The sequence below is a fragment of the Hemitrygon akajei genome, chromosome 1, assembly GCF_048418815.1.
Source record: "Hemitrygon akajei chromosome 1, sHemAka1.3, whole genome shotgun sequence".
NCBI lineage: Eukaryota > Metazoa > Chordata > Chondrichthyes > Myliobatiformes > Dasyatidae > Hemitrygon > Hemitrygon akajei.
Genome location: NC_133124.1, coordinates 101,556,941 through 101,575,394, shown reverse-complemented (window position 1 = coordinate 101,575,394; position 18,454 = coordinate 101,556,941). Strand labels below are relative to the sequence as shown.

General features: G+C 38.8%; 1 protein-coding gene across 1 annotated transcript in view; it reads left to right on the top strand.

Moving 5' to 3' along the window:
* tg (thyroglobulin) overlaps positions 1–18,454 on the top strand; it is a 353,957-nt gene that overhangs the window by 63,748 nt on the left and 271,755 nt on the right. The window contains exons 18-22 of the mRNA XM_073067481.1: positions 343–552; positions 971–1,177; positions 7,886–8,040; positions 9,734–9,887; positions 12,765–12,989. Of these exons, the coding sequence (XP_072923582.1) occupies positions 343–552; positions 971–1,177; positions 7,886–8,040; positions 9,734–9,887; positions 12,765–12,989 (951 nt within the window). The remainder of the gene's footprint in view (positions 1–342; positions 553–970; positions 1,178–7,885; positions 8,041–9,733; positions 9,888–12,764; positions 12,990–18,454) is intronic.

Here is an 18,454-nt window from a genome sequence, read left to right as displayed (position 1 = left end):
TTCAAATCTTCCTGCCCGGGCTTGTGCCCTGGAGAGGACACAGTCCACCAGAGGTGTAAACCCATGATCCCCTGGGACCAATGGCTGCCTATTAATGATCCAATTAAAGGACCATCCCAGTGAACTATACGTGTGCAGATTAGTAGGAGAAGGCAAGCACTTAAAGTGAACATTGCAGTAAATCAAATCAAATGCCATTAGTGTGTGTGTGTTGGCAATTATTTTAGAACATTTATCTTAAAGTAACGTGACCATCACTGTTGTCATGTACAATCCTATTGGTGATTTCATAAATACTGTAATAAACTATCAGAACTAACATTGTCCTTTCCCAACCGCTAGGTCTAAGTAAGTGTGATATTCTGAAAATTGACACGATGGAGCAGGAAGCAGGGCCAGGTTATATACCATCTTGTGACAACTTTGATGGCTCCTTCTCAACCATACAGTGTGATCAGGACAATGAGAGGTGTTGGTGTGTATTTGAAAATGGAGACGAGGTTCCTGAAACACAAGTCAATACGACAACTGGATTAAAACCCGCTTGCAAACGTAAGTAATCTAGAGTTCTCCAGTGATGGAAAGCAGCCAAAAAAGATGTAGTGTAGGAATGCGAAACAGCTCATGAGGCTTTGGTGTTGGTCAGGAATTCAATACAAGGACTCTACTAATTTCAGAGTCCTTTGTAGAACATATCTGTGGAAAATCTTGTGTTATTTGAATGTCATTCAGCAGTTGTTACATTGGAATGAAAGATTACCGTCAGAGTATCCATTGTTTTAAACAAAAGAGCAGCCCTGAGAGGCTGTGTGGTCCCCCTCTGCTCCAGTTCTGCAGGTTTGCATTGAATGGCATTGCCAGTGGAAAGTGGAGACCGCCCAACTCTCCATGAATGTTACTCAAATATGTTTTTCTTTAATTAGAGACCTCACTAAATAGATCCTGAACTCACACAGTTTTGTTTTCCTAGGCCCACGTTGTGTACTACCCTTCAAAGCACCTGTGGTAACAAATGGCATTGTCCTATGTGATGATGTGCCCAGTGGCCAGTTTGTGCAGCATTGCCAGGTGAAGTGTCGTCAAGGCTACCAGAGTGTATTTGGTAGGAGAAGCTTTGTGTGCAATGTACAGAATGGTAGCTGGATTACAGAATTCCCACATCCAGAGTCCTGTCAGAGTAAGTATCATTGATCCTGTGTTATCTAGACCCAAAGTTCCCTTTAACTTTTGTCTATACTGTTCTGCACTCCTTCAAGACATTCTTTCTTGGACATATTATCTCTTTTTGCCTGATTACATTTCTATTAAGTCTTTATCTATCTATTGAGATACGGCGTAGAATTGGCCCTTCTGGCCCTTCGAGCTGTGCTGTTCAGCGATACCCCAATTCAGTCTAGCCTGATTACAGGGCAATTTACCATGACTAATTAACCTACGAACAGGTACATCTTTGTTTTGTGGGAGGAAACTGGAGAACAAGGTCAGGCAGTGGTGGAATTGAACCCAGGTCATTGGGTACTGTAAAGTGTTGTGCTAACCACTACACTACCATGCCACCCCAAATCTTGGGAGCAATTTACTGCATTAAAGAGAATGGCAGTGGCTTTTGTTGCTCTCAAAATCATCATGCTTATTGGCTATAAAGGAATATAAAGTTAGTACAAGGAAGTGGCATTTTGGTCATGGATTTCCATTATCTTATTAAATGTCAATGCAAGTGTGAGGGGTGGAGCAGCCTACCTTGTCTCTATTCCTAGTTCTCCACCCAACAGCACAGGGAGAGTGCCCACACTAGATGTCCTGCAGTGGCTCAGGAAGTTGACCCATCACCATTCTCTCAATTCCAAGCAGTAATGCATCTTTTTTTTAAAAAAAAAGCTTCTCTTAGTGATGCCCACATCCCATAAACAAATGAAGAGTTGTAAAGAGGCAATATTAATATCAGTTATGACAAATTGGAAGGATTATTGAACATTTACTAGATCTGATTTTTGTCATCTTTGAGGAGTCAAAGTTACTAGTTTTTATTTTGAGCATTCTTTGCTGCGTTCATGTAAATAATGGCAAAAGTGCAATTTTGAAATATAGCATTAGGCTCTTGTTTGTAATAATAACTATTGTTTCTCATTCCCTAAAAAAAAATGAAATTTCCAGTCTTAACCATGTCATCATAGTTTATAGTCAACCAAAAGCAAAAGATCTTTTGTCACAGGATTTCATTATATCTATGGCCTAACTCGTCGACCTACTGAACAAATTTGATTTTAGCCATTTAATTGGTTCCTTGACTACTTCATATAAACAGTCCTGTACTTTCTGTTCGTGTGAAGTGGTAATAATTAAAGAATGACATTCTGTTTTAATGTTTTGCAAACATGGCACTGATAGCGTTGTTTACATGGGAAATTTTGACTTTCAAATTGAGACAGATAACCTTACAAATGTTAGAGAATCTCTTGAAGAGTGTCATGGCCCTTTCTTTTTTTAACGAAATGTCAAAGTGGAACAGACATATTGATGCACAATAAGCCGGCTTTATTGAGCTGCCTGACTGGATGAAAAGCAGCCATAATATAATTGAGCTCTTTGTGCATGAATGGGAAACATCACAGATCAGCTCCAAAGATTTTAGACTTATGAAGGGATAGCTATGATACAAGAGAAATAATATAAATGAATAGCAAAGTAATAGCAGTAAAGAATGGAAGATCTCCAGGAGCTTATTCTATTATTTTAAAAACCAGTAGGTGACTACACTGCAGGTTATTTACCTTCTAACAAGGGATGAAACAAAAGACCAGTTCAGTCAATGCCAGTTCCCAATAGAGAAATCCCATCAGTTCAATCCCTACCTCATATTTCTCCATAGCACTGGAGCTTATTTTCTATCATCACGCCTTCAACTTTTGTATTATGTTTTTTTTGGATTTATCCATGCTAAGGGATAAGTCAGTCAACTTGCTGTACACATTTTGGAATGTGCGAAGAAGCAAGATGACCTGCTGGAAATCCACAGTCACAGGGAGAATTAACAAATTTCATAATGTCAGGGATTGATGTCTTCAACTCTGATGCAACAACACCCTAATTACGATTGACTAAAAGTTGCTCAATTAGGAACTGCGCTATTGTGGTGTAAAAATGTATAGACAATTTCTGCCATTTAAGAAACGTGTGAGAAAGAGACAAAGGAATTATTGATCAGGGTAGCTAACCTCTAATTTTTGAAATTAGAATTAATTTATAATTAAGATAGAGTAAAGAAACATATTGAAATTTCAGCTTGGCAGTATGGATTTGATATATGATTGCACTTCATGAAGGGGCCATTTTAGGAAATTACTTGAAACAGATAACAAGGACAATTGGAAAACACTCAGATTGATACAATTATTTCTGTCGGGCATCCAATATTCACTCCACTTGCTAAAATCTGAGATTAGGATAGAGCTCCACATAATTTATTAATGACATATTTTATTGGCATTATAAGCATTCTGGAAGGAAGATTAAAATTGTAAAGTAATATTACAAAACTAGGTAACAGAATACAAATAAAAATGGATTTCAATAGGCTCTGTTAAGCCATCCATTTGTAATGGGAAAGATCAGAACTAAAAGAGAGTCCATGGAGTCCATTTTATGGTCCATGGAATCTTATGGAACCATAAAAATCGATCATTAATCTGTCAGGAATAGGTACAAAAAAGATAAAAAGGAATGGAATGTTGATCTATGTATTAATAGAACTGTAATTCCATGCATTATAAGTAATATGTTGGCTGTACAAAGCCCTGACATTACAGCTCAGCTGGAACACTGCTGCATTCTGGGAACTATGCCATAGGAAGGACATCTTGGACTTGGAGAGAGCGCAGTAGAGTTGCAAAAGAAGAAAACAAATTTTTTGACACAGGCCCACAGAAATCCAAAGCCATCAATCAATCAAAGTACACAACTGACAATTATTGCTAAAGGATTAAATATAAAGGATTTAAAACAGATGGCAGGAAAAACACATTGCACTAAGTGTTTTGTCTTTGAAAGTGTTGTGCAAGGTCAGTTGAGGTAGACATATTTGTTATTAAATTAGTTAGGTGGATGAATCAACAGTGCTTGAAAGGATATGGAAATGGTAAATAAATGCAAGTAACTCCATTAATAATATGGAAGGTGAGCAGTGACAATACTAGTAAATAATTAGTTTTTGTGTGGCATATTATATCCACTTCTATTTCTATGTCAACATTAACACTGTGGTAGGGAATATTAGATTTTACCTCTTGTAATGTTATAACACATTGCTGCATGGTAGTTTGGTTTCCCTCTAAAAATTCCTTTATTGGTCAGAGACAATCTGTGAGATTCATGCCAGGAAAGACACCCTGAGCAGCAGAGTTCAGTGTGGAGGGTTGTGGAAAGTGTGCTGGTGAACAATGGTAAGAGTTGTGCAGGAAACTCGCATGGGTCAATAGAAGAAGAAAGTGTCAGGAGTTATTTTGGATTTCCTATTCCAGCACAAGTGGGTAATTTTGGCTTGATTTTTTTAAAGGTCATTCACTTTTTAAAATTATTCTCAGATGCAATTTATAAATTTTCTTATGACACAACTGTTTTTGGCAGAATCTCAGTTGGTGCGGAGGCATACAGGAGTGAGACAGATCGGCTAGTTGAGTAATGTTGCATCAACGACCTTGCACACTGTTATGTTTGTTCTTAATAAAGACAAAATTGGCCTGGGTAAATGCAAGAGCATTTTATTCTAAACAGCTTGAGCTCAACACTGAGCACGTGCGATCATGTTATTATCAAAGCTTCTGGCTGCATTGTCCACTGAGAACTGAAATTCTTTGTTATGTGCACACATAATAACACATCTACCTTTAAAGAAAAACAAACACAATACTATGTCCTCATAAACCTGCAAGACACAATAATCCTTTCCAACAAAGATATCTACATTAACTTCAAATGTAATGAGTAAATACAGTCCCTTATCCACTCATCAACTTTCAATAAGTCTCTGAAGTGGTTTAATGTCCTTTTTAGTCTGCTACTTGTTTCCACAGATGGATTGTTTTCATTTGCTGTGTTAATATTAGTGACTTTCTAAGAACTCTGATCAATATGTTCATTTCTTTCACATCCTTCTGCCAAGATCCAATCTGTTCATCTGTTCTTTTTCTTACTGTGTGACCATAATTCACTCTACATGCCCCATAATGGAGCCCTGGACTACATTCGAATATGTGATCAGTGAGTCTTTGCATAAGTTACAGCTGATTCTGTCTCAATTCATAGAGCTCTCTCTGTGGACTGTGTGTCATAGATTGCAACTCCTGTTGGTTTGTGTTGAATTGTTGCTGCTGTTCTGACATTTGGATCTGTGAGATCTCCCCATCTTCCTTTTTATTTTTCCTTTTCAACCGGAGATGATTGTGGAGATCATTTTGATTTCCAGACTTTAACTGGAAGCTGGTGAGAGACAGATTTTGAACCACAGCTGCGTGATGTGGAAGCAAGACTGGAAACTTCTTCATCATGATCACTCGGTTCAGCATTGGCATCCTGACCATCATGCTGATGTAGCTGGTACGATTGTCTATAGGAGGTGGAGTTTTGTGCTTCTCTTCCATAACCTCTCTGACAAAATTCTCCTCAAATTTTGCTATTAAAGTGTCCAATGTAAAGGCTGTCTCATCAATTTGGAAGCTATTATCGATGTCCAAACATCTTCACCAATTATACGTAGAAAATGGACACATTCAATTTTTTCATCGGTCCCTACCACTCTGGTAGCTGCTAAATATATACTGAATTGTTGTTTGAAGCATTTCCAGTTGGATCAGCAAGACTGCCGGAACACTGCATAGGAGGGGTTGGGGACTTGGCTTATCCACGCTTTGTAGCCTCTCAACTGAATTTTCGGTGAATCCATTGAACTGCTGAACTTTGGGACCAATGTGCTCTCTCACCTTGCTGTCCTTTTGTACATTTCACAGTAACTATCTCAGCCATGCATGGTATTCATTTACTCTCCAAGATTAGACCAGACATGTTCACGACATGTTACATTTGTTCTTAATGAGGACAAACCTGATGTGGGTAAATGCTAGAACATTTTACTTTGAACGGCTCCAGCTCAACACTGAGCACGTACAACCAGGTCACTATCAGAGCTTCTGATTCTGGGTGAACTGCTCGCTTTACCCACTGGGAACTGAAGTTCTTTATTACGCTCACACATAATAACACACGTATGATGTCAGTAAGATTAAAGAAGTGGTTGTGGACTTCAGGAAGGGGAAGTCTAGAGAACACACAGCAGTCCTCATCGAGGGATCAGCAGTAAGAAGACCTCCCCTGAGCCTAACATATTGATGGAATTACAAAGAAGGCACTAACGTGACTATATTTCATTAGGAGGTTATGGAGATTTGGTATATCACCAAAGACTCTAGCAAATTTTATAGATGTACTGTGGAGAGCATTCTAACTGGTTGCATCATTATTTGGTATGGAGAGGCCACTGCACAGGATTGGAAAAAGCAGCAGACTATTGCAAACTCAGCCAGTTCCATCATGGGCATTTGCCTTCCCAGAATCAAGGACATCTTCAAAAGGCGATGCCTCAAAAAGACAGCATCCATCGTTAAGGACTTCCATCACCCAGGACATGCCCTTCTTACCATGAAGGGAGAGGTACAGAGGCTGAAGACATACACTGAAGTTTCAGGAACAGCTTCTTCCCTTCCACAATCAGATTTCTGAATGGACAATGAATCCATGAACACTACCTCAGTACTTTCCCCTCTCTTTTTGCACTGCATACCTTTTTTTTAACTGAATTTATACTTATTGTAATTTATAGCTTTAATATGTATTGTAATGTACTACTGCTGCAAAGCAACAAATTTCACGACATATGCCAGTGATATTAAACCTTTACTGATAAATATTTGTCACTAACCTATCCCAAGGCAAAGATGGTGAAAGAAAAAGGAGCATTCAGAGATGGCTCATTTAAAACTGAGAAATATAATGGTTACTTTAGGAGAGTGATTTAAAAGTAAGATCCTGGAAACGTTCAGCAGTTCAGGCAGCAATCATGGAAAGAAAAATGGTCAACATTTCAAGTCTGAGAGATCCTTCATTACAGCTGGGATGTTAACTATACTTTCTACAGATTCTGCCTGCTGTTTCCAGCATTCTCTGATTTTGTTTTGGATTTCCAGCATCTGCTCGTGTCAGGAAACATAGAGCAGGCTTGACACAAAAGCAGAGCAGCAGTACTGATTTAGTGGTGAGCAATAACTTCAAAAATCAACTTCAAAATAACAAGCCATGAGGAGCCACAAAACCAGAGGACAGAAACTAAACTCACAGGCAATGAGGTAACTGGAGGCTAGGAGCTACTGGTTGAGGCTGGCTGGTTTGATGGCTGAACTGTGGTTTAGACAGCAGGTGATGAGTTGGAAAGGAGTGATAGGTGACTCAAAGATTCGATGACATTTTATCAAAGTATGTAGGCAGTATACAGTCCTGAGATTCATCTTCCCACAGACAGCCATGAACAAAAGAAACACCATTCAAAGAAAGCATCAAACACCCAATGCGCAAAAAAAAGACTAATTGCACAAGTGGCAAAAAAGGAGTGAAAAACACAGAATATAAAACATCAAGCCACAGAGTCATTGAAACAATCTAGGAATGATCAGTTCAGTTCAGTTTAGCGCTGTCAGTTGTTGACTCCTGTTAGCTGGGTGGAGACTGGGAAGTGCTTGCCTATGCAGGTCTGACAGCTGGTTAAATTTTTTACTTTCATTTAGAGTAGGATTATTAGAAATTATATTTTATGTAGACTTTGCATTTTTTGTTTCTGCAGGAATCCACATATTTCAGGTGGCTCAGGTTCGGACACAATTTCAGCTCTTCTTGCCTTCTGGGAAAGCCTGTAGCGGTGATTATTCAGGATTATTGAAGGCATTTAACACCTTCATCACAGATGATCTGACAGCTAGAGGATTCTGTCAACTTCAGGTCTGTGTATACAAATTGTCCATCTGTTTTCTGACTTTCTCCTGATGGTGTTAGTTGGATGTAGTCATGTAAGTATTGGCAGCTCTTAAATATCTTCCACAAAGATCCGGGTGCTGAGTGTTAAAGTGGACATGTGAGCTTGGGCCTGCTGTCTCTCCATATGTAAGCGTTCATATTGACCAGCATAAGAAACCAGATAATGATCAGCTGCAGGAGACAGCTTAAGTTTGCTTCATTTTTATCTTGTAAACATCAAGTGCTTTATTATTAACTAAAAATTGTTGGACCTCTCAGTCTAGTCAGCCCCAGCCCCCTTCTGGCTAAGCAAGTCAGTGAATGTTCCTCAGAATGACAGTAGGTTGTAGTTCTTCCAGGTCATATGGGCTGATAAATAATTCAAAAGCAAATCCAGCATATTCTGGAAATCTGAAATTTAACAAAGATGCTTGAAATACTCAGCAGGTCGGACAGAATCTGTGGAGCAAGAAAGAGTTAACATTTCCAATTAATGATCAGTTAGATTTTTAAAGATACCATTGTTTAACTTGGTATCTAGTGTAAAGTACAGTTTAAATCTGGGCATTCCCTAACTACTATTTAGTGAGGTCATCAATCTGAATGAGGACGACTTTCTTTCTCTCTGTAGATGCTGTCTGACCCACTGAGAATTTCTACAATTTCATATTTTTATTTTAGATTTCCAGCATCTGCATGAGATCATTGTAGAATTAGGCCATTTGGTCCATCAAGTTTGCTCTGCCATTCCATCATAGCTCTCAGCCTCATTCTCCTGCCTTCTCCCTATATTCTATGATGCCATTATTAATAAAGAACCCATCAATATTTTGCAGTATTTTTGAATTTTGTAATTTTAAGCAATTCTATTGCTGGATGAGAAATTTATAGCTCTGGACTACTAGACAGATTCTGAGTTATAATCTCAAAGAGGCAATAGAGAATATTAAATTAATCTTATTTTGTAAAAATATTGTTTCTTTCTTCAGAGCTGATATTAGTAACATAGAATATAGCATTACTCATCATCGTAAATATCCACTTAGTACACAATCAGTTTGATAGTGGAATAAACCAGCTCCCTTTCCTTATCTCACCAATATGTGACTCCAAATCCAAACCCAGGTGATTAACACGTAACTCTTGCAACATCTAAGCAAACAATTCAGTTATAGGACAACAGGTCATAGACCTTTCAGTCATGCAGGCAATCTGAGAATGTAAAGAGAACATAATTTTCAAATAAACGGACATTGGTATATTCAGTTGAGGACAATGGAGATGGAATATCTGCAAAAGATGTACTACAGCTTCTCTTAATTAGCATAAAGAAAGGTCAGATGAGAATATATTGGTAAACGTAGCATAAAAATGGGTATTGAGTGATATAAAATAACCAGAAAATAATGGAAACGTTCAATGCAGGAGACTATGGTAATTGGTTGATTATCGTCACATGAAAACTCTGTTTTGGGTGCTATCTATGCAGATCATTTTAAAGCCTCAGTGTATCAAGTAAGGGCAAAGGGAAGGAAAGGGAAAAGTAATAGCAGAATCCAGAATAGAGTGTTGCAGTTACAAAGAAAGTGTAGTGTAGGTAGATAATAAAGTGCAAGGTCATGATGAGGAATATATCAAGTTAGAAATCCTTAGCCGGATGGTTTTACTCCTTTTCTAGGATTCTGGCCTTGGGGAAATGGTGTTGGTTCCTGTCTGTGATAATTCAACTGTGTCGGTGGGATGCTTAAGCATGGATCGTTTAGGAGTGAATGTTACTTGGAAAGTGAACCTTTCAGCTATTCCAGCTTCTCTTCCTGACCTGCGCGACATAGGTAAATTGTACTGATTATTTGCACTCATTTGCACTCATTGTATGTGTATCATTATCCAATATCAATATTCCCTCTTGTACAGGAAGAACTAGGTGGCTGCAGATGGCCTTTACTAAGCTATGCACCGTTTTTGAAAATTCAGGCCAGTTGGAAGAGTGGGCTGAAAGATGGCAGATGGAGTTTAATGCTGACAAGTGTGAGGTGCTACATTTTGGTAGGAATAATCAAAATAGGACATACACGGTAAATGGTAGGGCATTGAAGAATGCAGTGGAACAGAATGATCTAGGAATAATGGTGCATAGTTCCCTGAAGGTGGAATCTCATGTGGATAGGGTGGTGAAGAATGCTTTTGGTATGCTGGCCTTTATAAATCAGAGCATTGAGTATAGGAGTTGGGATGTAATGTTAAAATTCTACAAGGCATTGGTAAGGCTGAATTTGGAGTATTGTGTACAGTTCTGGTCACCAAATTATAGGAAAGATGTCAACAAAATAGAGAGAGTACAGAGGAGATTTACTAGAATGTTACCTGGGTTTCAGCACCTAAGTTACAGAGAAAGGTTGAACAAGTTAGGTCTTTATTCTTTGGAGCGTAGAAGGTTGAGAGGGGACTTGATAGAGGTATTTAAAATTATGAGGGGGATAGATAGAGTTGACGTGGGTAGTCTTTTTCTATTGAGAGTAGGGGAGATTCAAACAAGAGGATATGAGTTGAGAGTTAGGGGGCAAAAGTTTAGGGGTAACACGAGGAGGAATTTCTTTACTCAGAGTGGTAGTTGTGTAGAATGGGCTTCCAGTAGAAGTGGTAGAGGCAAGTTCAGTATTGTCATTTAAAGTAAAATTGGATAGGTATATGGACAGGAAAGGAATGGAGGGGATATGGACTGAGTGTGGATCAGTGGGACTATGTGAGCGTAAACGTTCAGCATGGACTAGAAGGGCCGAGGTGGCTTGTTTCCATGTTGTAATTGGTATATGGTTTTCCTCCTTTGGGTAATTATTTTACTTTTTTTTAGATTTACAAATTATTATTGTGCAGCTCATTCCCATTACTTTATAATCCACTCGCATTTCTAAAATAGTAGTAATATTTTACATCACAGATTAAATTCATCCTTGTTCCTCCAGCAAGTTATTCATTGCTCCAGATTCCAGCATCTGCTATCTCTTGTGTCAACAGTGTTCAGTGTTGTACTGGATACTATTATATTCTACAGTTCTGTTATATTTTCTTCAATTTCACACATTTCTTAATATCCATTGTATTCAGGATGCATCATGCTGGTCAGATTAAGATTACTAACCAAAAACACTGTCTAATTTTAATTTCCAATAAAGTAAATGAAAATAAAATAGTTATCTGCAAAATAGACCCTGTGTTGGATTGGAGATTGGAGAAGTTGTGAACAATTAAATTACTCCATTTGAGCACATTTGTTGAGTTGGAGCTCAAGATAGTGACATTCTTACCAGTGAAGAGGAAAAATCGTAGAGTCACAGAGTCATACGTTATGGAAACAAGTCTTTCAGCTCCTGGTCCATGCCAACCAGGATTCCCATCTAAATTGGTATCTTTTGCCCGTGTTTGGCCCATGTCCAAGCATCTTTCAAATGTGGTTAATATACCTGCCTCAACCAATTCCTCTGGCAGTTCATTAAATAAACTGACCATTCACTAGTTGAAAATGTTGCCCCTTAAATCACTATAAATTCTCTCCCCCTCTCAACTTAAACCTATGCTGTGGGGGGAAGAAACTGCACATTCACCCTTTCTATGCACCATATAATGTTATACATCCACACCTCATTCTCCTTTGCTCCCTAGAAAAAACCACCTTCATCTCACCCTGTAACTCAATCCCTTGAGTCCCAGTACCATCCTTGTAAATCTCCTCTGCTTTCTTTCTAGCTTATTGCCATCTTTCTTATGTCAGGGTGACCAAAACTGAACACAATATTCCCAATGTGGGCACTTCAAAGTCCTGTACTATTTCAACATAGCATCCCAACTTCATAACTTCCAACTTAATGCCCTGAATGGTGAAGGCAAGTGTTCAACAGCCACCCTCTCCACCATGTATAAATAAATGACACTTCCAGAGAGCTGTATATTATACTTGATGATCACTCCATCTAAAAAGATGGTTTCTGGGTGGGATTGTATTCTACACATTTCATATTAAATTGAGGCACATAATAACTGTAATAGGAATGAGGGTATGAGAGATTTCAGGGAAGTACCATAAAGTTGGTCCTGGACAACATACAATATAGCAGCTTGCTATTAAACTGAAAGATAGCTTCCAATTCTCTCTACACAATCGGGTCAACTCTGTATCACACTAATTAAATAAAAACAGACAGGCAGAGTTGATATTTCAGTTCAGCGATCTCTCAATCAAATACCGCAGAGATCTTACTCTCCTCGGTACTTGATCAGCATGTGCTCTCCTGGATCAGGGCCAGTCATTCTGGCTTCAATCCTGATTTACGGTCCAAGGTTTCCAATAGGATTCAAGTAGGCTTATTCCGTGAATAAAAGCAGGGCCTTTGAGTTCTGCATAGGCCATATACATCCTTTTCATTTCCTCTCCTTTTTTACTGAAACACTGAATATGTAGGATTTTTTTCTCAACTGGCTCAGTGTCTGGTAGCTGGAGGACATGTATGGATAATGGATAAAAGAGCCTGAGGGGAGTATTGGAGAAATTTCTTGTGCACAAAGTCATTGATTTGGAAGGCACTGCCTGAAAAATGGGCAAAGTGGGGGAAAGTGATGTTAATTATGTGTTCTAACAGGAGGCACAATGGGCATAATAGACCAGATAACTTTGAGGAAGTGTTTAATTAATGACTTTCTGTTTACATCTGCAGAAAATGCCCTGTTGGGGGAAGGCTTAGTTAAGCGTTTCACTGAACTAATTAACAGTGGAAAGTACCACATCATTTTGAACTCCAAGCAATTTCCAGCAGCGAATGTTACAGGTGATCCTATGAACAAAGGCCACAACATTTCACCCTTCATGGAGCTTGGATGCACTGATGGCTACCAAAGATTTTCAGCTGCTCAGAGAGGCAGGAATGATGTTAATGGATGCAGTAAGTGTTAATGTCATTTAAGTCATTACTTGCAAGTTAATAACCCAGCAGTCAGATTTTTTTTCATTGTAGCACAGAAATAAGTGGCATCTTAACTCTTCAGCTTTTCTACACTAAACATTTTCCTTGCACTTTTTAGTACTTATTGCAAACTGAGTGGGGGTGGTGGTGAATAAAGGAATGATAACTACACTTGGCTTGTTGACAGGGGCAGTCCAGCCAATTGTGCCAAGGTCTCTATGTGGGTGAAATACTTGCATAAAATCTCCTTGGAACGTATTAATCACACTTCCCACTGTCGCTGTTTATTCCCGGCCTTATTGTACCTTTGATCCCTGCCATGTAGGGTAGGAATACAGGAAATGCTGTACTGGTAAGGAATATCCATCTGATCGCCAACATTAGTAAGCTTATCTTTTTTAAACCAAATTCAATATATTTAGTCCTAAAAATCTGAAGTTACCTTACCTCTCTTCTCCCTCCACCCCATTCTGCCTATTTTCCAAATGAACAAACTAAGGCGCTCTACCTTCATTTTTGTGTTGTGACATCTTAAAAGGAGATGAGGTTATTAAAGTGCTGGACAAACACAAGCAGGTTTACAACTCAAAGCTACTGAGTCAGTCCTAATTTGCGCAATGCTGAGCACAGTAAAGCTGGTGTGGGAGAAGGATCAGACTGATCCCCGAGGTTTAATAACATAATGCAGATTAATGCATCAATTTACCAACGGCAAAATGACTGAATTAGAAATTACATCTGGTGGATTTCTGAACATATTGCTCATTGTGAACATTTTAGAGGAAGGAGCAAAGTTCTGCTGGTGTCCTGGCCATAGAGCGATTCCTTGTGCAAATATATTAAATTGTTTGCTGCCTTAAAATATTGTATTTTTATTTGCACCCAGGGTATTGGCATTGCTAGCAAGATCAGCATGTATTGTCCAACTCTCATCACCATTAAATTGAGTGGCTCTTTAGGTTATTTCAGAGAGTGTTTCAGTGTCAATTGTACACATATGGATCCTGGTTCATAATATCCCAGGCCAGGGAAGAATACCTATCCTCCCTTAAAGAAAAATAATCAATCTGATGGGTTTTTTTTTTTGCAGCAAATCAATACATTTCCTCATCCCATTAACAAAACTAACATGCTATTTTAAAATTCCAGGTACATTTGGAACTTAGTACGCAGAACGATACAGCACATGAGCAGAACATTCTGCCCAGAATGTTGTGCCAATAGAGTTAATAATCGATTATCCAACTGAACTAATCTCTTTGGAGTATATCCCTCCATTTCCTGCACATTCTGGTGCCCATCTAAAAGGCTCTTGAATACCTCAGTTGTATTTGCCTCCACCACCATCCCAGGTAGCTCATTCCAAGTACCTAGCACGATAAACCTTGTCCAGCACATTTCCTTTGAACTTTCCTCCTCTGGCATTATGTATGCCCTCTGGCATTGGATATTTCAGCACTGGGGTTAAAGATACCGTCTGCCTACTTTATCCATGCCTCTCATAATCTTATAAGTTCGATCAGCTATTCCCTCAGCCAAAACAACCCAAGTTCATCCAACACTCCTTACAGTACAAGCCCTCTAATCCAGGCTGCATCCTGGTAAACCTCTTCTGTGCCCTTTCTAAAGCCTCCACATCATTCTGATAATGGGGCAACAAGAAGTGACAATTTAATTTCTTCAGCTGCCACTTTACAAAATGAACCCATATCTTCTGATCATTGGTTCAAATATGTGGATTGCTAGTGCAGTTACATAGTACTAACAGAAAACACCATTTCATAATTAATATGCCACCGATGTCCTGGATTTTTCAGAAGTTGAACAGTTCACTCTTGGTAATATTAAAATTAATCTACAAATAACACAGCCATTCTTAAAGTTAGTTTTTGTAATCTTGCTAACTAATTAAGTATGTCCAACTTGGTAAGATTTGCTTGCTTAGAAGTACATGTTCTTGAGTCTGAATTCTGAATTTAGGTTGTGAAAAGCAGTGGCCCAGTGCTAATCCTTATTGAACACTACAGAGCATAGAACAGTGCAGCACAGGAATTAGCCATTTGGCCCAGAAATTGTGCTGTATCAATTACATTAGCCATCAAATGGCCAACTAAACTAATCTTTCTGCCTACACAATATCTATATCCTTCCATTTTCCTCACATTCACATGCCTAAAAAAACATCTCTTAAAGATCCCTGTGCCACCATCCCAGGAATCCAAAGAAACTTGTCCCTCACATCTCTGAAATTGCCCCCCTCACCTTAAATGCATGCCCTCTAGTATTAGACATTTCAATCCTGAGAAAAGATATTGTCTATCTACTCTATCCCTCATAATTTTACTGTATAAGCCTCTATTAGACTTCCCCCAGCCTCCGCCTTTCCAGAGACCAAAAGGCCATAGAATATAGGACCAGGATTGGGCCATTTGGCCCATCACATCTGTGCCACCATTTCATCATGGCTGATTGATTTCCCTCTTGGCCTCAATCTCCCACCTCCTGCTCACAATACTCCAACTGAGGTAACATCAGTGCCTTACAAAGTCTCAACATTACATATTTGGTTTTATATTCTAGCCCTCTCAAAACAAATGCCAACATCGCATTTGCCTTCCTCATCACTGTCTCAACCTGCAAGTTAACTTGTAGGGAATCCTGCACAAAAAATCCTAAGTCCCTTTGCACCTCAGCTTTTTGAACTTTTACTCCATTTAGAGAACAGTCTATACTTTTATGACTTCTACTAAAGTGCATGGCCATACACTTCCGAACCCTATATTCCATCTGCCACTTCTGTACCCATTGTCCTAAACTGCCTGAGTCCTCTGTAGTGTCTCTGCTTCCTCAGCACTGCTTGTTCCTCCACCTATCTTCATATTGTCTGCAAACTTGGCCACAAATCCATCAATTCTGTCAATCAAATCAAAGTTTAAAGTTGCAAGTAATTTTTACTATCAAAGTACATATATGTCACCATCTACTATTCTGAGATTCAGTTTCTTGTGGGCACAATCAACAAATCTATAGAATAGTAACTATAATAGGATCAAAGAAAGACCACCTAACTAGCATGTTCAACCAGAGTGCAGAAGACAATAAACTGTGCAAATGCAAATATAAATAAGCAGCAACAAATAATGAGAGCATAAGGTGAAGAGTCCTTGAAAGTGAGACCTCTTCTCATTGTTACCATCAGGGTGCAGGTATAGAAGCCTGAAGGCACAAACTCAGTGATTCAAGAACACCTTCTTTCCTCTCTGACATCAGATTTCTAAATGGACATTGAACCCATGAACACTACCTCATTTTGTGTTATTATTTCTTTTCTTTAATTTAATTGTTTAATATACATAATGTAATTTTTTTCTATATTATCATGTACTGTATTGTACTGCTGCTGCTAAGTGATCACATTTTACAACATACGCCCATGTTGTTAAGCCTGATTCTGATTCTGGTAACATTTCAATAATGGGGCCAGTGAAGTTGAGTGAAGTTATCCCCTTTTGTTTAAGAAGATGATGGTTGAGGGGTAGTAACTGTACTTGAACCTGGTGGTGCGAGTCCTGAGGCTCTTGCACCTTCTACCGGATTACAGTAGCAGTTAGATGTGAGCATGACATGATGATAGACATTGCCCTCCTATAACAGTGTTTAACGTAGATGTGTTCAATGGTTGAGGGAGCTTTACCCATGTTGCACTGGGCCAAATCCACTACTGTTTGTAGGTATTACCATTCAAGGGTATCAGCATTTCCATAGAAGGCTATCATTGACATATAATGTAAAAAGAAGTGGTTCCAACACCAGTAGTCATCAGCAGCCAACCAGAAAAGGCTCCCTTTATACCCACTCTTTGCCTCCTGCCAATCAGGCAATGCTCTATCCATGCTAGTATCTTTCCTGCAATAGCATGGGCTCTTAACTTGTTTTGCAGCCTCATGTGTGACACCTTGTCAAAGGCCTTCTGAAAATCCAAGTTCACAACATCCAACAATTCTCCTTTGTCTATCCTGCTTGTTATCAAAGAATTCCAACAGATTTATAAGATAAAATATTCCTTTACGTAAACCATGTTGATTGCGGCCTATTTTATCACATTCCTTCAAGCACCCTGAAATCACATCCTTAATACTGGACTCCAACATCTTCCCAACCACTACGGTCAGTCTAACTGGCCTATAATTTTCTTTTTTCCACCTTTCTCCATTCTTGAAGAGTGGAATGACATTTGCAATTTTCCATTCTTCTGGAACCATGCCCAGATTCATTGATTCTTGAAAGATCATTATTAATGCCTCCACAGTCTCTTCAGCTACCTCTTTTAGAACCCTGTGGCATAGTCCATTTGGTCCAGGTGACTTATCTACCTTCAGACGTTTTGCTTTCCCAAGCACCTTCTCCCCACAAATGGTAACTTCACTCACTTCTGCCCCATAACACTCTTGAACTTCCAGCATACTTCTAGTGCTTTCTACAGTGACGTCTGATGTAAAATACTTATTCAGTTTATCTGCCATTTCCTTGTCCCTCATTACTATCTCTCCAGCATCATTTTCCAACAGTCCAATATTTACTCTTGCCTCCCTTTTACACTTTATGTACCTGAAGAAACTTTTGGTATCCTCTTTAATATTATTAGCTAGCTTATCATTGTATTCCATTTTTTTCTTGTTTAAGAGTTTTGTTCAAGCTGCCTTCTGTTGGTTTTTATAATCTTCCTAATCATCTAACTTCCTACTAAATTTTACTGTATTATATGCTCTCTTTTTGACTTTTATGTTGGCTTCAACTTCTGTCAGCCACAGTTGCATCATCCTGCCTTTAGAATACTACTTTGGGATGTATCTATCCTGTCCCTTCTTAATTGCTCTCAGAAACTCCAGTCATTGCTGTTCTGCCATTATCCCTGATATTGTTCCCTTCCAATCAATTTTGAATAGCTCCTCTCTCATGCTTCTGTAATTCCCTTTACTCTATTGTTATATTGATTTATCTAATCTTAGCTTCTCAAATTGCAGGGTGAATTCTGTCATATTATGTTCATTGTCTCCTAAGGGTTCCTTTACCTTAAGCACTCTAACTATTTCTAGTTCTTTGCACAACACCCAATCTAGCTGATCACCTAATGGGCTCAACCATGAGCTGCTCTAAAAAGCTGTCTTGTTGGCGTTCTATAAAGTCCCCCTTTTAGGATCCAGCACCAACTTGATCTTTCCAATCTACCTGCACATGACTATCATAATATTGCCTTTTTGACATGCATTTTCTCTTGTGTTGTAGCTTGTAGAGAACATCTTTACTACTGTTTTGGGGGTCTGTATATAACTCCCATCAGGGATTTTGTTTTACCCTTGCAGTTTCTTAGCTCTATCAGCAATGACTCTACATCTTCCAACCCCATGTCACCTCTTCCTAATGATTTGAGTTCATTTTTTAAA